The 22,371-nt window shown below is 43.6% G+C and overlaps 1 protein-coding gene across 1 annotated transcript; it reads left to right on the top strand.

Annotated features, from left to right (window-relative positions):
- The first annotated feature begins 10,605 nt into the window (after window positions 1–10,605).
- On the top strand, window positions 10,606–15,821 carry LOC126419770 (uncharacterized). The gene is made up of 6 exons (XM_050086943.1): window positions 10,606–10,888; window positions 11,002–11,124; window positions 11,229–11,492; window positions 11,730–11,786; window positions 11,863–11,934; window positions 15,474–15,821. The coding sequence occupies exons 3-6, from the start codon at window positions 11,319–11,321 to the stop codon at window positions 15,789–15,791; spliced, it is 621 nt and encodes a 206-aa protein (XP_049942900.1). The 5' UTR covers window positions 10,606–10,888; window positions 11,002–11,124; window positions 11,229–11,318; the 3' UTR covers window positions 15,792–15,821.
- The last annotated feature ends 6,550 nt before the right edge of the window (window positions 15,822–22,371 follow it).

Here is a 22,371-nt window from a genome sequence, read left to right as displayed (position 1 = left end):
AAAATTTCAAACATCTTGCACCATTTTACATAGCAGAACGCTTTTTCCATGTCGACAAATCCTATGAAAGTGTCTTGAATTTTCTTTAGTCTTGCTTCTATAATCAACTGCAACATCAGAATTGCCTCTCTGGTGTCCGTACCTTTACTACAGTCAAACTGATCCTCATCTAACACATCCTCAATTTTCTTCTCCATTCTTCCGTAAATTATTCTTGTCAGCAACTTGGATGCATGAGCTGTTAGGCTAATACTGCAATAATTCTCGCACTTGTCTGCTCTTGTAGTCCTCGGAACTATGCGGATGGTATTTTTCCGAAAGTTAGCTGATAGGACAACACAAACACCCCAGTCCCCAAGCGAAGGAACTCTCCGACCCGACCGGGAATTGAACCCGTGACTAGGCGACCTAAAGGCATCGATGCTAGCCGTTAGAGTACGACCTGCAGAAATAAGCATCGACAAATGTAACAACAGGGTTCAGCCTATCGCTGCTGAAAAGTTTCAAGGTAATAGCGGAACATTTCACACTGTAACTAAAGGAAAATGTGTATGACCCAGCTGTTTTGGGCGCTGAAATAATTCAACAGCTGCACTTGAAATTTGTGACCGGACCGGAACTCGAACACGGATGCTCTGCTTCTCTAGAACGGTTGCCTTAACTGCCTCGGCCATGTAACTGTGTAGATATGCCTCGATGGGCATGCGACTAACTCAATGCGGGTGCATACCATCGTTTATCACATTTCGGGATACAGTGAGGCTGCGAGCAATGGAGAAAATTGAGTGCGTCACAACAACGGTGGTGAGCAGCAGTTGAGAATTCGAGTCAGGCAGGAAGAACGTCTGGGTGGCCATGGTGGTTCAGTCAACCGTTCTAGGGAAGCGGAGCTTCGTTCAAGTCCGTGTACAATTGTCAAGTGCAGGTGTTGAATTATTTCAACGCCCAAAGCAGCTACGTCATGCAAATTTCCCTGTAGTTATGAATGTAAGGCCGCCTAACTCGATCTGTGTAAATGTATTTCACAATATATTGCCATGCACTACCATTACGTATTGGCCGGCCGGTGTGGCCGTGCGGTTCTAGGGGCTTCAGTCTGGAACCGCGTGACCGCTAGGGTCGCAGGTTCGAATCCTGCCTTGGGCATGGATGTGTGTGATGTCCTTAGGTTAGTTAGGTTTAAGTAGTTCCAAGTTCTAGGGGACTGATGACCTCAGATGTTAAGTCCCATAGTGCTCAGAGCCATTTTAACCATTACGTGTTGGACAGAAAAAATTGATACTACAAGGAGTATTTAAAAAATAAGTGCATTTGCTTATACAAGGGCAAAAAAGAAAATGACCCGAAAAATATAGGGTGTATCAGAAAGAATCATCCGATTTTAAAAAACCATAACTATTATGTTACTTGAGATACGTGCTTGAACAAAGTTCAAGAGCAAACTCTCGAGTTTTACATGGTTCCCGCTAGGTAGCAGCACTGTGCGATCACTTCATTTCTAGTAAAAATGGTGTCGGGACAGCAGAAAGAGTTCTGTGTTCTATGTTTTGCGCAGTGCGGGTCTGTAATAACAGTTCCGCGTGACTTTCGTACTAGGTATGGTGTGGATCCTCCTACAGCACAGAGCATTAGACGATGACATGGACAATTCCGAGAAAGAGATTGTTTGTAAAAAAGGCATATCACCCGGGCGTCCCCGAGTGTCTGACACAGACGCCGAACGCATCTGCCATAGTTTCAAAATGAGTCCGCAGAAATCCGTTCGCCGTGCAGCTCGACAGCTCAACATGCCCTCGATGTCCGTCTGGCGTGTGCTGCGTCGACGTTTACTCACGAAACCGTACAAAATTCAGCTACAGCATGCTTTTTGTGAAGGTGACAACAACAACGTGTGGAGTTCTGTAATTCAGTTCCTGGCAAGATGAAGGATGACATATTTCTTGCACGCTTAGTGTTTAGCGCCGAAGCAACATTCCATTTAGATGGAAAGATGAAGCGCCATGTTGTGAGAATCTGGGGTATGGAACAACCACATGAAGTTGTACACCATGAGAGGGACTCTCTAACATTTAATGTGTTTTGTGCAGTTTCACGGGAAAAGGTGAATGGCCCATTTTTCTTTGCCGAGAACATTGTTACAATAACCACATAAAATCTCGATATGCTAGAAAATTTCTTTTCCCACAGTTGGATTCGGAAGCCTTCATTTACTAATAGGATGTGGCACCGCCAGTCACACTGGCATCTGGAAGTGCGGGAACTTTTAAATCGAAGGATTGCTGAACGATAGATCGGTCGCACTGGACCAAATGATGCAGCCTTACAATACTGGCCTCCACGGTCACGGACTTAACTGTATTTGTTTATTTCTTGTGGGGGTTTATATAAAGACTCTGTTTATGTGCCTCCGTTACTAACAACAATGAATGAACTGAGACATTGCGCAACAGCATCTGTGGAAACTGTACCTCAAGACGTGCTCGCTACACCCGTGGGAACAATTTGAATACTGATTTGACGTATGCCGCGCATCCTAAGGGGCCATATCGAACACCCATGAAAAGGTATGGAAAAAGGACTTTTGAGATTTCCGTTTATAAAAAACCAAAATTCGTTGTACATTTTTATTAGTTTCAGAAATACAGACGTGTCAAATTGGGTGATTCTTTGTGATACCCCCTGTATTTAGCGAACTTTAAGATAGGGAATCCAGCTTACATCATCTGCCCCAGGTAAGGATGCTGTAAGTTGTGTTGCCTGTCATAGCGTGCATGAAATGTTTTCCGAGCCGGTTTCATTTTCTGCATCCTGTGTTTAAAAACTGGCAGCTCAGAAGGAAGTCACACGAATGCAGCGCCAGCTACTAATTACAAAACAACAGAAATCATTGTTTTGATTCCGGTGTACTCTGAGTGTGGGTGAAAGAAAAGAACGGTTGCTTTGAGAATCGTTGCCTTCGCCATTTTTAAAGAGTATGCGCGTGTGCAAACGAATGGTGTTTACGTATACGTCTCCGAAGTTGCACTGACATCGGAACATGTATTCTGGGTGTTTCACTTTTTCTGTCAAGAAGTTGAAAGGTGTGTTGATATTTGTTGCACCGCCAACTTTTCTTATAACTTGGATATACAGACGACGGCAGTCGCGCTTGCTTTGTTTCTCAGACAGCGCGCAATGTCATATGTGACACTGCGCGTCTGCAATAACACATCTGCTTCGGCTGCTACTCACGGGTACTGGACTACAGACACATGCAGTTTGTATCGCATAAGCCTCAAATAACGCTATAACCGAGGGAGCATGAGATGCGTGTTAGAAATTTACGGTAAATGAGGATACTGATTTAATATCATTGTTTTTTATATGCTTACTGCGAGAGAGAAAGATTTTTTTGACTGATTTGATGAAGACTTCATAATAAAGTAACAATTTAGTATTCAACATAGAACTTTCACCCTCTTCTTAATTAGGTAACATTAGCGACAATTCAGGAAAGGTCAACTCAATTAATGCAATCTTTTGTAACCTACGATGAACAATATATATTTCGTAATACTTCTTTGAACATGACGCTGTCGAACAAACAACTTTAAACCATTTTTACAGTTTGACATCCGCCTACATAATTGAATGGTAACGTGTTCTGCCTACCATACAGTGGGCCCGGGTTCGATTGCCGGACGAGTTGGAGGTTTTCTCCGCTTTTGGACTGGGTTTGTGTTGTTCCCATCATCATTTCATCATCACCGACGCGCAAGCCACCCTGTGTGGCGTCACCGGAAATAAGAACTGCAACTCGGCGACTGATCTTCCCTGGTTGAGTACTTCCAGCCGACAATACCACACAATCCATTTTTTTTTTTTTTTTTTTTTTTTACAGTTTGTAATTTCTTTGCAGTTCTTGATTCTTGATTATAATCATGACTATCTGTATGCCTCCGTATGAGCCCTAATTTCTCGAATCTTCTCTTTGTGGTCCATGTATGTTGGCGGCAGTAGAATCGTTTGGCAGTCAACTTGAAATGCCTGTTCTCTAAATTTTCTCAGTAGTGTTTCTCAAAAAGAACGTCGCCTTCCCTCCAGGGATTCCCATTTGAGTTCTCGAAGCATCTCCGTAACTCTGACTTGTTTTTCAAACCTACCGATAACAAGTCTAGCAGCCCATCTCTGGACTGCTTCGATGTCTTCCATTAATTCGATCTGGTACGGATGCCAAACAGTCGAACAGTATTTAGGAATGGGTCGCACCACCCTTTCCTAAAATTCTCCCAGTAAAACAAAGTCGACCATTCACCTTCCCTATCACAGGTGTCACATGCTCGTTTCATTGCATATCGCTTTGCAACGTTTCGCGCAGTTATTTAAACGACTTGACTGTGTCAAACAGAACACTAGTTGTACTGTATCCAAACATTAAAGGTTTGATCTTTCTACTCATCCCCATTAAAGAACATTTTTCCACATTTAGAGCTAGCAGCCATTCATCACATCAACTCGAAATTTCTAGATCTCACGGTATATTTTCTATAACAGCCCAATTTTATAACAGACACTTTCAGCCGAGGGCGGATGGCTGAATGAAACAGAGTTCTGCAGTCCTACAACGGCCTCCACTCCCTCGAAAGCTGAGGGTGAAAAAACGTTCGGAAGGGGTTGGCCTTGGACCGTTAGATTGTCAAAACTACCCCTAATAAACACCTTAAGTTGTCTGGAGCCACAAACGATTGCACCGCATCCCCTAACATCAGACCCTCTCCAACACACCACAAAAAACAATCCATCTCACCACTAACTGGTGTGCCTCCACAACCGATACGTTGGTGACTTCCCCTCAGGTAATACTGAGATTCGTGACTAATCATAATCTGTATCCATTCTGACTGTGTCAATAGCAGAATGGTACGACTCCGTATCAGTATTTATCAGCTCTGGAGTGCTGCTCCAGGTAGCTGTCGCGAAGGCTTGAGTCGAACTTCGAACCAGACAAAAAGTTAAAACACTTTTTTGTAGCAACAGACAACAACTGAGTCTTACAGTACATCAAAAATCTTTCAGCCACCACCGCCTGCATGGACGGAGGTTATCTGGAGCAATTCTGGTATGACACCTCTCATCTCAGAGACATACAATTGTTATCACTTAATTTCGCGAGTAACTTTCCAGCATCAGAATAACATTGCAAACAAATGAGAATGTCACTAAAGAGCAACAACGGTTGAGATGGCGAAGCAGCTTACACGCTGGACTCGTTTTCTGGAGTATCATGCTTCAGATTCAAATATTTCGTGGTTTTCCCAATTCGCCCAAACGAATGCCGCAACGGTTGCATTGAAAGTCGTAAGGACAGCTATAAGAGAAGCGTTCAATCGTTGCCAAAGTAATATTTTGACAATCGAATACAGAGTAGTGTTTTCCGAAATCAAAAAAATGGTTCAATGGTTTTGAGCACTATGGGACTCAACTGCTGAGGTCATTAGTCCCCTAGAACGTAGAACTAGTTAAACCTAACTAACCTAAGGACATCACAAACATCCATGCCCGAGGCAGGATTCGAACCTGCGACTGTAGCGGTCTTGCGGTTCCAGACTGCAGCGCCTTTAACCGCACGGCCACTTCCGCCGCCTTTTCCGAAATCCTTTCGCTCATCGCATGGACACTGAGATAGAAGATATTGAGATAAGTAATCGCAGAATACAAAATAAACTGAAATCTCTGAACAGTGGAAAGGCGATTGTACAGGCTGTGGCACCTGTGAGGGTACAAAGATTATGCGAAACATCTTGCTCCCCTTTTTGCAGTAGTAGGTCGCTGGAGCAACGAAGAATACCTAGCGTCTGAAAGAAGAAAGAAAGATGGTCTGACAGATGTACATAGTTTAGGTCACACATTTTATGTTCAAGCATTACGACGTTTTTGAAGAACGAAAATCTCGTCTACAGCAACATGGACTCTACGGACAGAGATCTCCTGAAACACCGTTCCCTTGTTCGTCTATGGCATTAAGAGCGGCGTGGACAAAGACGCCCAGGTTAACGCTGTGTTCTTCGACTTCCGAAAGGCATTCGTTACACAGGAGGGGGGGGGGGGACAAGTATTCGGAATCATCCAAAGCACAACACATTACTATGCATAATACAATGAAGCCAAACCGATGGCATGCAAAACAGCTTCCAGTCGTCTCGGAGTGGATAAATACAGGTCCTCTATGATTTTCAAGGGAATCTTGTGCCATTCTTCCTGCTAAATATTAGCAAGTTCAGGTAACAATCACGCACCCCTCTGTCTACAGTAGAGCACAAAACTGAGATCTGGTGACTGTGGCGACAGAGAGATATGAAAGAATTATCTCTCATGATCGTAAAACCAGTCCTGGACGATGCGGTCTGTGTAAACAGGAGCCCTGCCGTCTTGGAACAAGGAAACAAAATTGTGAAACGAAATTTTTTTACCATGGGACGAGCCTGATCAGCCAAAACGTTCACAGTAATGTGATCTTGCAGAGTACCCGTGGGGCTCACGGAATACCATGTTTCACTCTTTGCAACAAGCAGTCTGTGTCGTAGACTTGGGACGGCGTGCGGTAGACGTTAACTCGGCGAATAGTTGGAAACAGTGTGAAACGAAACTTATTCGACCAAATGTCTCATCCATTGCTCCACAGTCCAGGTTTCATAGCTTCGGCATACGTTATCGGGCACTTTCATCACTCATGAGTGGTTTCAGTATTTCGGACCGCCCTGCAGTTCCTTGCTTGTGGAGCTCCCTTCGCATTGTTATAGTGCTCACAGGTTTCCCGACTTGCGACAATCAGTTCTGCATGACTAGGTACTAAACACGCTGGCAGATGACGTTGACCGGGCTTTCGCAATATCCACACCCTGCCATCGGATCGCCACTTTATGTACCGTGATTCGACACTCGACACAACGTTTTTCCACTGTTCAGTCGTTCAATGTTTACTCTCCTTACACCAAGCGTGGCGTCGTTTGGCATTTACTGGCGTGATGTGTGGCTTATGAGCAGCCGCTCGACCAGGAAATCCAAGTATTCTCACCTCCTGTCGAACTGTCATAGTACTTGCAGTAGATCCTGATGCAGTTTGGAATTCCTGTGTGATGGTCTGGATAGATATCTGCCTATTACACATTACGACCCTCTTCAACTGTCGGCGGTCTCTGTCAGTCAACAGACAAGGTCGGCCTGTGCTTTTATGCTGTACGTGTCCCTTCACGTTTCCACGTCACTATCACATCAGAAACAGCGGACCTAGGGATGTTTAGGATTGTGGAAATCACGCGTACAAACGTGTGACACAAGTGACACCCAGTCACCTGACCACGTCGAAGTCCGTGATTTCCACGAAGAACCCCATTCTGCTCTCTCACAACGTCTAATGACTACTGAGATCGCTGATATGGAGTACCTGGCAGTAGGTGGCAGCACAATGCACCTAATAAGAAAAACGTATGATTACGGGGTGTCCGGATACTTTTGATCACATAGTGTATCAGGAGCCATTGAGGACCCTGTACCTACTAGGCAATAGGGCACATGCTAAACCGAGCATTTCAGTCATGAAATGCTAATCATTTCTGCTGACCATACTAATGTACATGCCCTGTGAATATGAAGTCCTATCTGTAGTTGTTCAAGGTGTTCTGTTCTTTTCCTGAACACGAGAGTAGTTTTAGGGTATGATATCCAAAATAAATGGAAAACCCCGAGATTATCAGATGTGAGGGATACTAAAAGCTCTATAAGAAGTAAAGAATGGTTCTGCAGCAACTGACAAAACTAAATATATTTTTTCTGACCAGTAATTTTTATCAACACAAAAGTAAGTACACAAGATATATGGTACTGGAGTATATCTTATTTTCTATGATTGGACGCATTCAGATAACTTTCGTTTTCAATACTGTCACATACATGATTCTTTACAGAACATACCATAACACAGGTGAAGGAGATAGGACGATTAGACACGACTAAGCTGGAGGGAATAGTGATAAATTGGTAGTATGTTAGTAAGGGTGAACGAATCCCTTAAAAAACAAGAATTAGAAAGGTCCAAAATAAGACACAGACAGATTCTGTGATCCTTTACGCCGAAGCATCATCTGACGAGGATAAACTTTTTTATTATCTTTGGTAAAATACTTGGCTGCTATTCCAGAACACAGCAAGCTTCAGGCAAAATATGAAACAATGCAGGTGGTTCTAAATATAAACTACAGACTTCTACAACTGTGCATAAGCCAGGTTATGCATACTTTGCAGCACACATGGCGCAACAATGTGATGTTCGGCCAGTTGCTTTTCTGCCAGCCCATCAGTTTTCAACAAAAGCCTTTGAAACGAATAGCGCAACTCACCCCCCGCCCCCATCCTACCCCAGTCGTGGCAAAAGCAGTTGCACACAACATTCCCCTCAGACCACTCGAGAAATCTAAAACCAGTCTGATAGTTCGTCAATTCTGAAGCCACTGGAAAAAACTTCTTGTTTCGTTAATATATACAATACTTCAGTTGCCGTGCAACTCGGAAAAACTTCCACGACTTTAGATGGTTTCAGTATTGCACACAGTTCATCAGATAGAGTTAATTACATATGACAGAAATTTCAAAGGATCTGCTCGCGTTGTCCCGTGAAAGCAATGAAAAGCTCCTTCGCTTAATCTACAACTAATTATTAACGAGACCAATGCATTTTTTTGCTGCACTTCGAGTTTATTCGTAACAACTGCAGCAGCAGCAACTACTACTTCCTCTACAGGAAACATCCTGTTACTGACTTGCTCCGGAAACAACAGGGCAACAAGCAGCAGTTCTTTTTAGGATATCACGTGACACCAGCAGCGGACGGATCAGAAGACAAGGCGCAGTGAGCCGGACTTGGCCCTGTGCACTGCTGACCGGCGGTGAAAAGCGGCTCACTGCATCTACAGTAAATGTGCGGCTTCCCGTGTGAAAGGGCCCTTACAGCTGATAGGCTCAGATTTCTGCGGGCTACGGGCAAAGTTCTGTTGAATGCGCTGTGCGTCTCTAACTAGTACGTGTGGGCAGGCTGTGGGTTGCGTAAAAAACCAATATCACTGAAAATGGTGGTGGCATTGTCTAATGCTTTTTTTCTATAGGAGGAGCAAATTATTGCTCGCTGTCGTATCCGAACGGCAGCTGCTCAGACGGGAAACGCCTTTTCTTTCTGCGTTATGGTCATATCGACTGGATAGACAGCGGTGATGAACGAGCGAGGGAGGTAATTACAGTAGGGAGACCTTTACCGGCAACCGTACTCAAAAGCCGCACATGCCGTCACCAGTGTCGTATAGAATATATCAGACGTGTTTTCCTGTGGAGGAATCGGTTGACTTATGACCTTGCGATCAAATGTTTTCGGTTCCCATTGGAGATGCACGTCCTTTCGTCTACTAATCGCACGGTTTTGCGGTGCGGTCGCAAAACACAGACACTAAACTTATTACAGTGAAAAAAGACGTCAATGAACGAACGGACAGATCATAACTGCGAAAATAAAGAAATTAAATTTTTCACTCGAGGGAGGACTTGAACCAAGGATCTCTCGTTCCACTGCTGCTCACGCTAACCACGGGACCACGGCGCTCCTGATCTTACACTGTCCATGATGTTGCATATGTTGCACATAGACTACTCAGTTTGTATATTTTGCCTATTTTTTCATAGTTCCACACAACTTCTTCCTGTTTTCTTGATTGATCTGTGTTCAGTTTTTCAAGGCCTATCCACTGTACCAACTTATAACTAAATCTGAGGGGGATGCGATGGGGAGGTTCCCTTGTGAGAAGCGGCGAAAAATCAACGCACTCCTTGCGACGTGCAGTGCGCGAGACTGATTACGCCGCGTACCGCTCCGCAGATTTAATTGGAAACGTTTATTGGCGGACTCTAATTGATTTTCTGCACTTCTGCACCACGACAATCACTCTGAAACCAGCATCGCTTTGACCAGCGAGACAGGGTTAAACTTCTCACTACTTCAAACAATTCATTCCTGTTGCTGTCTGGCTAATTTCAGGGAGAGTCCCAAGTCCAACAACTGGGCTGCAGCTTTACCCCAATTACAGTTCATACATAACCAACTACACTACTGGCCATTAAAATTGCTACACCACAAAGATATGCTACAAACGCGAAATTTAACCGACAGGAACAAGATGCAGCGATATGCAAATGATTAGCTTTTTAGAGCATTCACACAAGGTTGGCGCCGGTGGCGAAACCTACAACGTGCTGACATGAGGAAAGTTTCCAGCCGATTTCTCATACACAAACAGCAGTTGACCGGCGTTTCCTGGTGAAACGTTGTTGTGATGCCTCGTGTAAGGAGGAGAAATGCGCACCATCACGTTTCCGTCTTTGATAAAGATCGGATTGTAGCCTATCGCGATTGCGGTTTATCATATCGCGACGTTGCTGCTCTCGTTGGCCGAGATCCAATGACTCTTAGCAGAAAATGGAATTGGTGGGTTCAGGAGGGTAATACGGAAATTCGTGCTGGATCCCTACGGCCTCGTATCACTAGCAGTCGAGATGACAGGCATCTTATCCGCATGGCTGTAAAGCCGGTATTACACGACGGTCCGCCGCGAACGGTACTGGTCTGTCGCGACAGCCATCTAGCGGTAGAACGGGTGAAACTACGAAAATTAGCAGACACATTATCCGCGCGCCGGAATAGAGAGCAGTTCTAAATTCCCGTCAACCCGCGCATGCGCACTAGGCTGCGAAACTGGCGCATGCGCAGAAGCGGGTACCCCAGTGCTTTCTGCTTGTTGTTTGTTTATGGTTGGGTGTGTAGAGGCAAATTACAGTTTTTCGTGTTGGAGATTTTTCCACATTTTTTTCAGTAAGTAGGTTTTCATAAATGCAGTTAAAAATAGTATTTTTTTGCCAGTTGACTTTCTTTTACACTAGCTGTTTGTGAACGCTTATTGTTCTATTTATTGCTTCATATTCTAGAAATGGAATGGAACAAACAGGCTTTAAGCATCCTTATTCAGGCGTACAGCGAAGAAAAGTGTATGTACAACCCGCAGGACCCGCTATATCATAATAAGGTACGTCGGCATCGTTTATTTCTGAGTAATATGCATATTATGTTACACGATGATTTTCGATTCGTATATCAATGCCTTAGCTTACGAAAGTCCATGTTTGATTTCATTGCATCTCTTGCTTTATTTCAGAATGCCAGGAAAGAGAAACTGGCAGTGATAGGCAGTAAAGTTCGCGCACTTTTGCCCAACGCAACAGATGAGGACTGCAAAACTCGATTCATGTCTCTGCGGTCGCACTTTTGTGGGGAGCTTAAAAAAATTAGAGCCAGTGAGCATAGTGGTGCAGGGGCAAGCGAAGTTTACGAGCCTGCTGTGTGGTGGTTCAATGCTTTGAAGTTTTTGAAGGACTACGTGACACCGAGGAAAACAGTGACAAATATCCCAAGCCGTATCGTAAGTACAAACATTTTGTTGCCTTCCTTTGTAGGAATTCTGCTTTCTGTAAGACAGCTTATTCTGATTTCAGGTTGTAGATGGATATTCCAGCTCAAGTAGTATATATGCTTATATTAGTGAATGATATTTTGGAAAACAAATCATGCTTTAATACTACCATGTGTATTCGTATTTTTCAGTGTTATGAGAGGTTCACAATCTGCTATAGACTAACATGGGCCTTTAATATTTCAGATACCACAGTCAGTCTCATCAAATTCATGTAGCACGACCACTGTCAATGACCCTTGTGTAAGTATTTACCTACATTTAAATAAAAGTTGTAAATAGTAATTGCAACAAGTGAATAACACATCAACTATTTCAGAATACTGAGGTGACCACAGTTACTGAAGAGACCATAGTAAATGAGGGATATATTGAAGATGACAACAGCAATGTAAGTGCATAAACGGTATTCTCATGTATGTCAATGACAGTTCATTAGCCATGAAGCTCTCTTGGCCAAAAGAATGTAACACTTTGATTGTATTGTATATATTTGCTCCAACAAAATAGTACTTCACTTTCATACAGGTTACTTGCCGTTGGTGGGGAGGCTTGCGTGCCTCAGCGATACAGATGGCCGTACCGTAGGTGCAACCACAACGGAGGGGTATCTGTTGAGAGGCCAGACAAACATGTGGTTCCTGAAGAGGGGCGGCAGCCTTTTCAGTAGTTGCAAGGGCAACAGTCTGGATGATTGACTGATCTGACCTTGTAACAATAACCAAAACGGCCTTGCTGTACTGGTACTGCGAACGGCTGAAAGCAAGGGGAAACTACAGCCGTAATTTTTCCCGAGGGCATGCAGCTTTACTGTATGATTACATGATGATGGCGTCCTCTTGGGTAAAATATTCCGGAGGTAAAATAGTCCCCCATTCGGATCTCCGGGCGGGGACTACTCAAGAGGATGTCGTTATCAGGAGAAAGAAAACTGGCGTTCTACGGATCGGAGCGTGGAATGTCAGATCCCTTAATCGGGCAGGTAGGTTAGAAAATTTAAAAAGGGAAATGGATAGGTTGAAGTTAGATATAGTGGGAATTAGTGAAGTTCGGTGGCAGGAGGAACAAGACTTCTGGTCAGGTGACTACAGGGTTATAAACACAAAATCAAATAGGGGTAATGCAGGAGTAGGTTTAATAATGAATAGGAAAATAGGAATTCGCGTAAGCTACTACAAACAGCATAGTGAACGCATTATTGTGGGCAAGATAGATACGAAGCCCACGCCTACTACAGTAGTACAAGTTTATATGCCAACTAGCTCTGCAGATGACGAAGAAATTGAAGAAATGTATGATGAAATAAAAGAAATTATTCAGATTGTGAAGGGAGACGAAAATTTAATAGTCATGGGTGACTGGAATTCGAGTGTAGGAAAAGGGAGAGAAGGAAACATAGTAGGTGAATATGGATTGGGGGACAGAAATGAAAGAGGAAGCCGCCTGGTCGAATTTTGCACAGAGCACAACATAATCATAACTAACACTTGGTTTAAGAATCATGAAAGAAGGTTGTATACATGGAAGAACCCTGGAGATACTAAAAGGTATCAGATAGATTATATAATGGTAAAACAGAGATTTAGGAACCAGGTTTTAAATTGTAAGACATTTCCAGGGGCAGATGTGGACTCTGACCACAATCTATTGGTTATGACCTGTAGATTAAAACTGAAGAAACTGCAAAAAGGTGGGAATTTAAGGAGATGGGACCTGGATAAACTAAAAGAACCAGAGGTTGTAAAGAGATTCAGGGAGAGCATAAGGGAGCAATTGACAGGAATGGGGGAAATAAATACAGTAGAAGAAAAATGGATAGCTTTGAGGGATGAAGTAGTGAAGGCAGCAGAGGATCAAGTAGGTAAAAAGACGAGGGCTAGTAGAAATCCTTGGGTAACAGAAGAAATATTGAATTTAATTGATGAAAGGAGAAAATATAAAAATGCAGTAAGTGAAACAGGCAAAAAGGAATACAAACGTCTCAAAAATGAGATCGACCGGAAGTGCAAAATGGCTAAGCAGGGATGGCTAGAGGACAAATGTAAGGATGTAGAGGCCTATCTCACTAGGGGTAAGATAGATACCGCCTACAGGAAAATTAAAGAGACCTTTGGAGATAAGAGAACGACTTGTATGAATATCAAGAGCTCAGATGGAAACCCAGTTCTAAGCAAAGAAGGGAAAGCAGAAAGGTGGAAGGAGTATATAGAGGGTCTATACAAGGGCGATGTACTTGAGGACAATATTATGGAAATGGAAGAGGATGTAGATGAAGATGAAATGGGAGATATGATACTGCGTGAAGAGTTTGACAGAGCACTGAAAGACCTGAGTCGAAACAAGGCCCCCGGAGTAGACAATATTCCATTGGAACTACTGACGGCCATGGGAGAGCCAGTCCTGACAAAACTCTACCATCTGGTGAGCAAGATGTATGAAACAGGCGAAATACCCTCAGACTTCAAGAAGAATATAATAATTCCAATCCCAAAGAAAGCAGGTGTTGACAGATGTGAAAATTACCGAACTATCAGCTTAATAAGTCACAGCTGCAAAATACTAACACGAATTCTTTACAGACGAATGGAAAAACTAGTAGAAGCCAACCTCGGGGAAGATCAGTTTGGATTCCGTAGAAACACTGGAACACGTGAGGCAATACTGACCTTACGACTTATCTTAGAAGAAAGATTAAGGAAAGGCAAACCTACGTTTCTAGCATTTGTAGACTTAGAGAAAGCTTTTGACAATGTTGACTGGAATACTCTCTTTCAAATTCTAAAGGTGGCAGGGGTAAAATACAGGGAGCGAAAGGCTATTTACAATTTGTACAGAAACCAGATGGCAGTTATAAGAGTTGAGGGACATGAAAGGGAAGCAGTGGTTGGGAAGGGAGTAAGTCAGGGTTGTAGCGTCTCCCCGATGTTGTTCAATCTGTATATTGAGCAAGCAGTAAAGGAAAAAAAAGAAAAATTCGGAGTAGGTATTAAAATTCATGGAGAAGAAATAAAAACTTTGAGGTTCGCCGATGACATTGTAATTCTGTCAGAGACAGCAAAGGACTTGGAAGAGCAGTTGAATGGAATGGATAGTGTCTTGAAAGGAGGATATAAGATGAACATCAACAAAAGCAAAACAAGGATAATGGAATGTAGTCTAATTAAGTCGGGTGATGCTGAGGGAATTAGATTAGGAAATGAGACGCTTGAAGTAGTAAAGGAGTTTTGCTATTTGGGGAGCAAAATAACTGATGATGGTCGAAGTAGAGAGGATATAAAATGTAGGCTGGCAATGGCAAGGAAAGCGTTTCTGAAGAAGAGAAATTTGTTAACATCCAGTATTGATTTAAGTGTCAGGAGGTCATTTCTGAAAGTATTCGTATGGAGTGTAGCCATGTATGGAAGTGAAACATGGACGATAAATAGTTTGGACAAGAAGAGAATAGAAGCTTTCGAAATGTGGTGCTACAGAAGAATGCTGAAGATTAGATGGGTAGATCACATAACTAATGAGGAAGTATTGAATAGGATTGGGGAGAAGAGAAGTTAGTGGCACAACTTGACCAGAAGAAGGGATCGGTTGGTAGGACATGTTCTGAGGCATCAAGGGATCACCAATTTAGTATTGGAGGGCAGTGTGGAGGGTAAAAATCGTAGAGGGAGACCAAGAGATGAATACACTAAGCAGATTCAGAAGGATGTAGGCTGCAGTAGGTACTGGGAGATGAAAAAGCTTGCACAGTATAGAGTAGCATGGAGAGCTGCATCAAACCAGTCTCAGGACTGAAGACCACAACAACAACAACAACTTACATTACTTATATTTTACACAGAGAACTATAAACAGACCACTGTAGTTTACATAACCACTTTAATGTTAGATATTGTAATATGCATGTAGCACAATACTGTATCAGTTTTCTATTTCCAGTACTCTCAAGACATATTTACTGTGGAATTGTCAGAGGGAAGTACACCTGCGTCAACACCATCACCTCTAAGTGAGCAGCCTTATGCTTCAGCCAGAAAGAGGCGTAGGAAGGACACTGAGGATGAATTAGCCACCTCAACATTGTCAGTCTTAAGAGACATTAGAGTTTCAATTAGTGGCAGTAATGAAGATGACAAGTTTGGTCAGTATGTTGCTGCTGAATTGAAGAAATTAAAAAATCCAGCAATTAAGGCTGACGTGAAATTAAATGTCATGAAATGTATCATGGATGGCATACATAAAGAAATCTGTAACTGATTTTAAAGTTAAGGCATTGTATTACATTGATGAGACATTTTTAAATAAAAGATTGCCTTCTGTACATTATTACTGCTAAAAGTTGTACTTCTTAATGGCTTCCCACTGCCATGAAACATAACCTGTTGTACTAAAGAATTCACAAAATTTTTCGCGCACTTCCCTGGCACACAGTGACGTGCGATTTCCACTCTGCTGGGGTATGCTAGAGAGAGATTTCTCTCCTCGCCAGGAACCATTGTTTATGGTGCACAAGTCTGTGTTTTCTGTATCAGCAGCTGTCACATATGTGGTGTCTGCCTCTTCAATCAAGTAATTGTGCAGTATGCATAAAGTCTGAACAATTAATTCCACTTTCTCAACAGGTAGTCGCATTGTGCTGAGAAGAACTCTGAAGCGGTTGGCCAGAATTCCGAAACTGTTTTCCACTACTCGCCTTCCTCTTGACAATCTGTAGTTAAAAATCTGTTTGGAGTTCTGGTTCTGGCAGTCTCTATAAGGTTTCATGATATATGGCTCCAGGTGAAAGGCATCATCAGCAAGAACCACATATGGCACTTCAATGTTTGTGCCAGGAAGTGATTTTTGCTGTGGTACCTTCAACCAGTTTTCCCGAAGTGCACTGCTGATCAGGCTATTTGCATACACCCCACCATCACTCACTCTTCCATTGCACCCAATGTCAATCAAAGAGAATCGATACCTAGCGTCCACAATAGCTAGTAAAACAACACTGTGGAACTTTTTATAATTGAAGTATGTTGAGCCAGCAGTTCGTGGTGGGGCAAATGCTATGTGTTTCCCATCCATTGCACCTGAAAATAAAAGTAAGTAGTTTTATATAGCAGTACATAGACTTGCAGTGTGGGAGATAAAAAACTGCCTAAAGCTGAGTCTGATATACTTCATTAAAAGCATTTTAAATACATTTCATTATTGTCAGATTTTCTCCATATTATGTAACTTAATTCTGTGGCTTACCAATGCAGTTTGGGAACTGCCAAAGTTCATCAAATTCTTTGGCAATTTTATTCCACTCTTCTTCTGTTGATGGTGCCTGTAATGTTATATACTTAATTACTGTCTGAATGGCACATATAAATACACACATATGTATCTTCCAAACTCGAAAAAATAACACAAATGTACCTTTAAGTATTGGTCCTTTAAAGTTTCGCAAATTGCAGTGCATACATCCACAATAACGTTTGAAATGGTAGGCTGTGCAATTCTGTGGCTGAATGCCAGACTCTTAAAAGATTCCCCAGTCGCCATGAACCGTAATGTTACAGCCAGCCTGCAACGTAACAGGGCATGTAACGAAATTGTATGAGACATCTTGGTTGGTATGATCACAAAACGTATAAACATACAATTCTTACCTTCGAGAAGGTGAGATAGCCTCCCTCATGACTGTGTCACACTTTTTGATTCTATCTTCTATTATAGACAGCAGCTTCTCGAAACAGGCCATGTCCATCCTAACGAAGTTCCGAAATTCTTGCGGATCTTCGGGCCTCAGTTCTTTCATTAAAAGTGAATATATTCCCCTGCCTTCGTCCCTTCTTTTCAGCCAGGGTCGAACCCAACAACGCCTGGCTTTTCGTTTTCGTCGCCGTTCTGCCCTAATCTGAAGATTTACTGCCACTGCCAGGGCAATAGCTTCAAAAACAAGTGGATCTTCCATGTGTAATATGCTGTATAAATGTAAATTTCGATATACATATACCAGTGTAATCAAGTGTCGTAACATAAAAATAGTGAGTCTGTAATTCAGAGCAGTTGTAACCTACATAAGAGAAAACAATTACTTAGTAAATAACGGTAAAGAAAACAATTTCTTATTAAATACGAACCTTGAGCTCACAGAAATAATTTGAAAGTATCCAGTGTATCATACACTCGTTCCTGAGTTGCTCGCGGTAGATCGGACGACTTTACAAGACAGCACACACTTTGTTTTCTTTCCGCGCGCGTATCGTCTGCTGCTCGCGAATGTCATCGTCTGCTGCTGCGCATGCGCACTAGGTATATCCCGCATGGACGGTGTAATAGGTCGGACGTGATCCAGTATGTGGTTACATGTATGCACGCTAGGGGCGCTGGTGCGTAGGCGTTCGCTTTCGCGCATCGTGTAATACGGGCTTAACGGATCGTGCAGCCACGTCTCGATCCCTGAGTCAACAGATGGGGATGTTTTCAAGACAACCATCTGCACGAACAGTTCGACGACGTCTGCAGTAGCATGGACTATCAGCTCGGAGACCATGGATGCGGTTACCCTTGGCGCTGCATCACAGACAGGAGCGCCTCAACAACGAACCTGGGTGCACGAATGTAAAAACGTCATTTTTTCGGATGAATCCAGGTTCTGTTTACAGCATCATGATGGTTGCATCCGTGTTTGGCGACATCGCGGTGAACGCACACTGGAAGCGTGTATTCGTCATCACCATACCGGCGTATCACCCGGCGTGATGGTAAGGGGTGCCATTGGTTGCACGTCTCGGTCACCTCTTATTCGCATTGACGGCAGTTTGAACAGTGGACGTTACATTTCAGATGTGTTACGACCCGTGGCTCTACCCTTCATTCGATCCCTGCGAAACTCTACATTTGAGCAGGATAATGCACGACCGCATGTTGCAAGTCCTGTTCGGGCCTTTCTGGATACAGAAAATGTTCGACTGCTGCCCTGGCCAGCAGATTCTCCAGATCTCTCACCAATTGAAAACGTCTGGTCAATGGTGACCGAGCAACTGGCTCGTCACAATACGCCAGTCACTACTCCTGATGAACTGTGGTATCGTGTTGAAGCTGCATGGGCAGCTGTACCTGTACGCACCATCCAAGCTCTGTTTGACTCAATGCCCAGGCGTATCAAGGCCGTTATTACGGCCAGAGGTGGTTGTTCTGGGTACTGATTTCTCAGGATCTATGCACCCAAATTGCGTGAAAATGTAATCACATGTCAGTTCTAGTATAATATATTTGTCCAATGAATACCCGTTTATTATCTGCATTTCTTCTTGGTATAGCAATTTTAATGGCCAGTAGTGTAGCTCTACGCGTCTTCCATCGTTAATCCTCACGATAAAATAGTAGGCGAGTGTAAAGAAAACTGCTAGAAATGTATGCGTCAAAACGCCGTATATCATGTTTCTACCTAGACAGATGGAATTTATTGGCTCGTATGAAATCTCGCCTTTGCCGTCACTTCTGTCAAACACGACCTCCAGTTAACAACTCACTCCGCGCATGTGTACGAGGTACCTACCTACGGACCACGTCCGTATCCCCCTGCACACCACTCTTCCTCCCACAAAACGGAAAGCGGCAGGATATCAACCACACAAGGGACACGCGACACTTCTCCAGTTTACCGTACAGAAACAAATGTTCCGAGGAATGTTATAGACCACTAAATCTCCTAACCAGAAGTCGGTAATGCCCTAGAGTTGACACCTCGAACCTCCAGAGAGTCCACGACTCCAATACTCCACGACATGCCAACAATTTCATTTGCCTCTTCCTGATCATCTTAAACATTTACACTGTAAAATGGTGCCTCACTCCAGGACTTCTAGGACTAATGCTGGGGCATTCGGGAGGACGACGGTTCAATCCCGTCTCCAGCCATCCTTATTTAGATTTTCCGTGATTTCCCTAAATCGTTTCAGGCAAATGCCGGGATGGTTCCTTTGAAAGGGCACGGCCGATTTCCTTCCCAATCCTTCCCTAACCCGAGCTTGCGCTCCGTCTCTAATGACCTCGTTGTCGATGGGACGTTAAACACTAATCACCACCACCACCACTAATGCTGGGAGACTCCGGACATCCTGGCAAAATCACTTTCCCTTCAGCCGGCCTCTTAGACTGCCTACGTAACCCATTTAGGAGGATTAGGGAAAGACCAGCCCATCACCTCCAGCTTAGATCAAACCTCATTCCCCCAGACATTGGACACGTTCTTTATCGTACGCGATAGCAGCAGTACGAACACACAAAGAGTGGTTTCAAAGTGATACGTTACAACACTAACCGATAACTGGTATCAAGGTTATAAGGTTTCTAGCTTATATGTGGCATTGAACGAAAATTATGCGAATTGTATTTTCGCTCGATGTGTCATACCTCGTATTTGTACACTGATTATTTTTCAAACAGAAGTTTTTCAGTACTATATTTTACAGACTGTAAGACGCACATTTTCTTCAAAAAATTGCCTCCAAATTTCAAGCGCGTTCTATAATCGAAATTAATATAAAAATGTCCACTCTTTGATTTAAAATTTCCACCAGTCTTAAAAATGGCCATATATTCGATGCAGCGGGAAACCTATCTCTATGTGGCAACATTGGATTCAACTGGCTGCAGCAGCGCACCGATGCGACGAACATGGCTTGCGGGCCTTCATAAGCTTGCTGTCTCGCTCCCGCCCCACCATCACAAACCCAGAACACTGTCTAGCCTATGATGCGTCACTGTTGTCTACGGCGCCAGTGATGTTGAACTTAAAGTGATTTGTGTTATCAGAAACAGTACAATATTTTCGTTAGTAGCCATTTTCGTAACAGAAGAAAGTAAAAGGTACTGATATGACGCGGACTAAAAAGTGAAAGTAATAGCACATACAAAAGAATATGAAAAGAAAGCAGCTGAGCTACATTTCGGCCATCCACCAACAACAAAACCATTCGTAATTGGGGGCTGGTAAATAACAACTGATAAAAACGAGGAAGACTAAATGTGCATATAGAGGACTGAATGCAAAATGGGCAAAACTAGAAGATATATTGAAAGGGATTCAAGAACACCGCCAAATTGGCATCAGAATTAATACAAAAACTATTCACATGCACGCTCGTAAACTAGCGCTACAATGGAACTCAACAGACTTTAAGGGTGGAGTGCTACAGATTTACGAAGTGACATTGACTTCGTACGCGAACTAAAACCAAAATATCTCAGAAAATGCCACAAGAATACGAAGAGAAAATATCATATTTCCATCGCTTTATTATTCAGCATCAAAAGAAAACTAATGTGGAACTAAGGCAAATACCGAATATGGACGAAGCTCCTCTGACATTTGATGCGCCGTGTAGCAGAACTTTTGCCATGTAAGGTGCTGCAACTGTAACTACAAAACTAGTGGACATGAGAAAATGCGCTACACTTTTGTTCTTTCACGTTATGCTGTCGCTACTGAACTTAATCCAACGATCACTTTCAAGCGTAAAACAATGCCAAAACCTTCTGAAATACCACATGATAAGGGTTGGATGAACGAGGCTGGTATGAAATTATGGATTAACAGCGTGTGGGGGAGAAGGAAAGGTGCTTTATTGAAGAAGAGCCCTCTTCTTGTGCTAAATCATTTTAGTTGTCATTTGGAAAGTTCTGTGAAAGAGAAATTTAGACAGGGAAATACAGAGCTTGCTGTTATTCCGCGAGGACTTACTTCACGATTTTCAGAGGTCAGATCGGTTTTATAAACTAAGGATATTTTATGTTAACTGAATCATCCGTCGGTTCTTGGTAGAACAACATTATAATAAATGAAAAGCGCCTAGTTTGCTTTTGTTGTGCAGTATTACTTTTGTTGTGTTAACCAGTTTTCGGCTAACAAGGCCATCTCATCCTTGATATCCTGGATATTGACCCTGGGACGGTGTTCACGTCCGAGCTAGTCTACATCTACATCTACACGAATACTCTGCAAATCACATTTAAGTGCCTGGTAGAAGGTTCATCGAACCACCTTCACAATTCTCTATTGTTCCCGTCTCGTATAGCGCGTGGAAAGAACGAACACCTATATCTTTCCGTACGAGATCTGATTTCCCTTTATCGTGGTGATCGTTTCTCCCTATGTAGATCGGTGTCAAAAAATACACTCCTGGAAATGGAAAAAAGAACACATTGACACCGGTGTGTCAGACCCACCATACTTGCTCCGGACACTGCGAGAGGGCTGTACAAGCAATGATCACACGCACGGCACAGCGGACACACCAGGAACCGCGGTGTTGGCCGTCGAATGGCGCTAGCTGCGCAGCATTTGTGCACCGCCGCCGTCAGTGTCAGCCAGTTTGCCGTGGCATACGGAGCTTCATCGCAGTCTTTAACACTGGTAGCATGCCGCGACAGCATGGACGTGAACCGTATGTGCAGTTGACGGACTTTGAGCGAGGGCGTATAGTGGGCATGCGGGAGGCCGGGTGGACGTACCGCCGAATTGCTCAACACGTGGGGCGTGAGGTCTCCACAGTACATCGATGTTGTCGCCAGTGGTCGGCGGAAGGTGCACGTGCCCGTCGACCTGGGACCGGACCGCAGCGACGCACGGATGCACGCCAAGACCGTAGGATCCTACGCAGTGCCGTAGGGGACCGCACCGCCACTTCCCAGCAAATTAGGGACACTGTTGCTCCTGGGGTATCGGCGAGGCCATTCGCAACCGTCTCCATGAAGCTGGGCTACGGTCCCGCACACCGTTAGGCCGTCTTCCGCTCACGCCCCAACATCGTGCAGCCCGCCTCCAGTGGTGTCGCGACAGGCGTGAATGGAGGGACGA

The sequence above is a fragment of the Schistocerca serialis genome, chromosome 9 (assembly GCF_023864345.2).
Source record: "Schistocerca serialis cubense isolate TAMUIC-IGC-003099 chromosome 9, iqSchSeri2.2, whole genome shotgun sequence".
Lineage (NCBI taxonomy): Eukaryota > Metazoa > Arthropoda > Insecta > Orthoptera > Acrididae > Schistocerca > Schistocerca serialis.
Note: the sequence above shows the minus strand (reverse complement) of the source record. Positions and strands in the feature narration are given on the sequence as shown.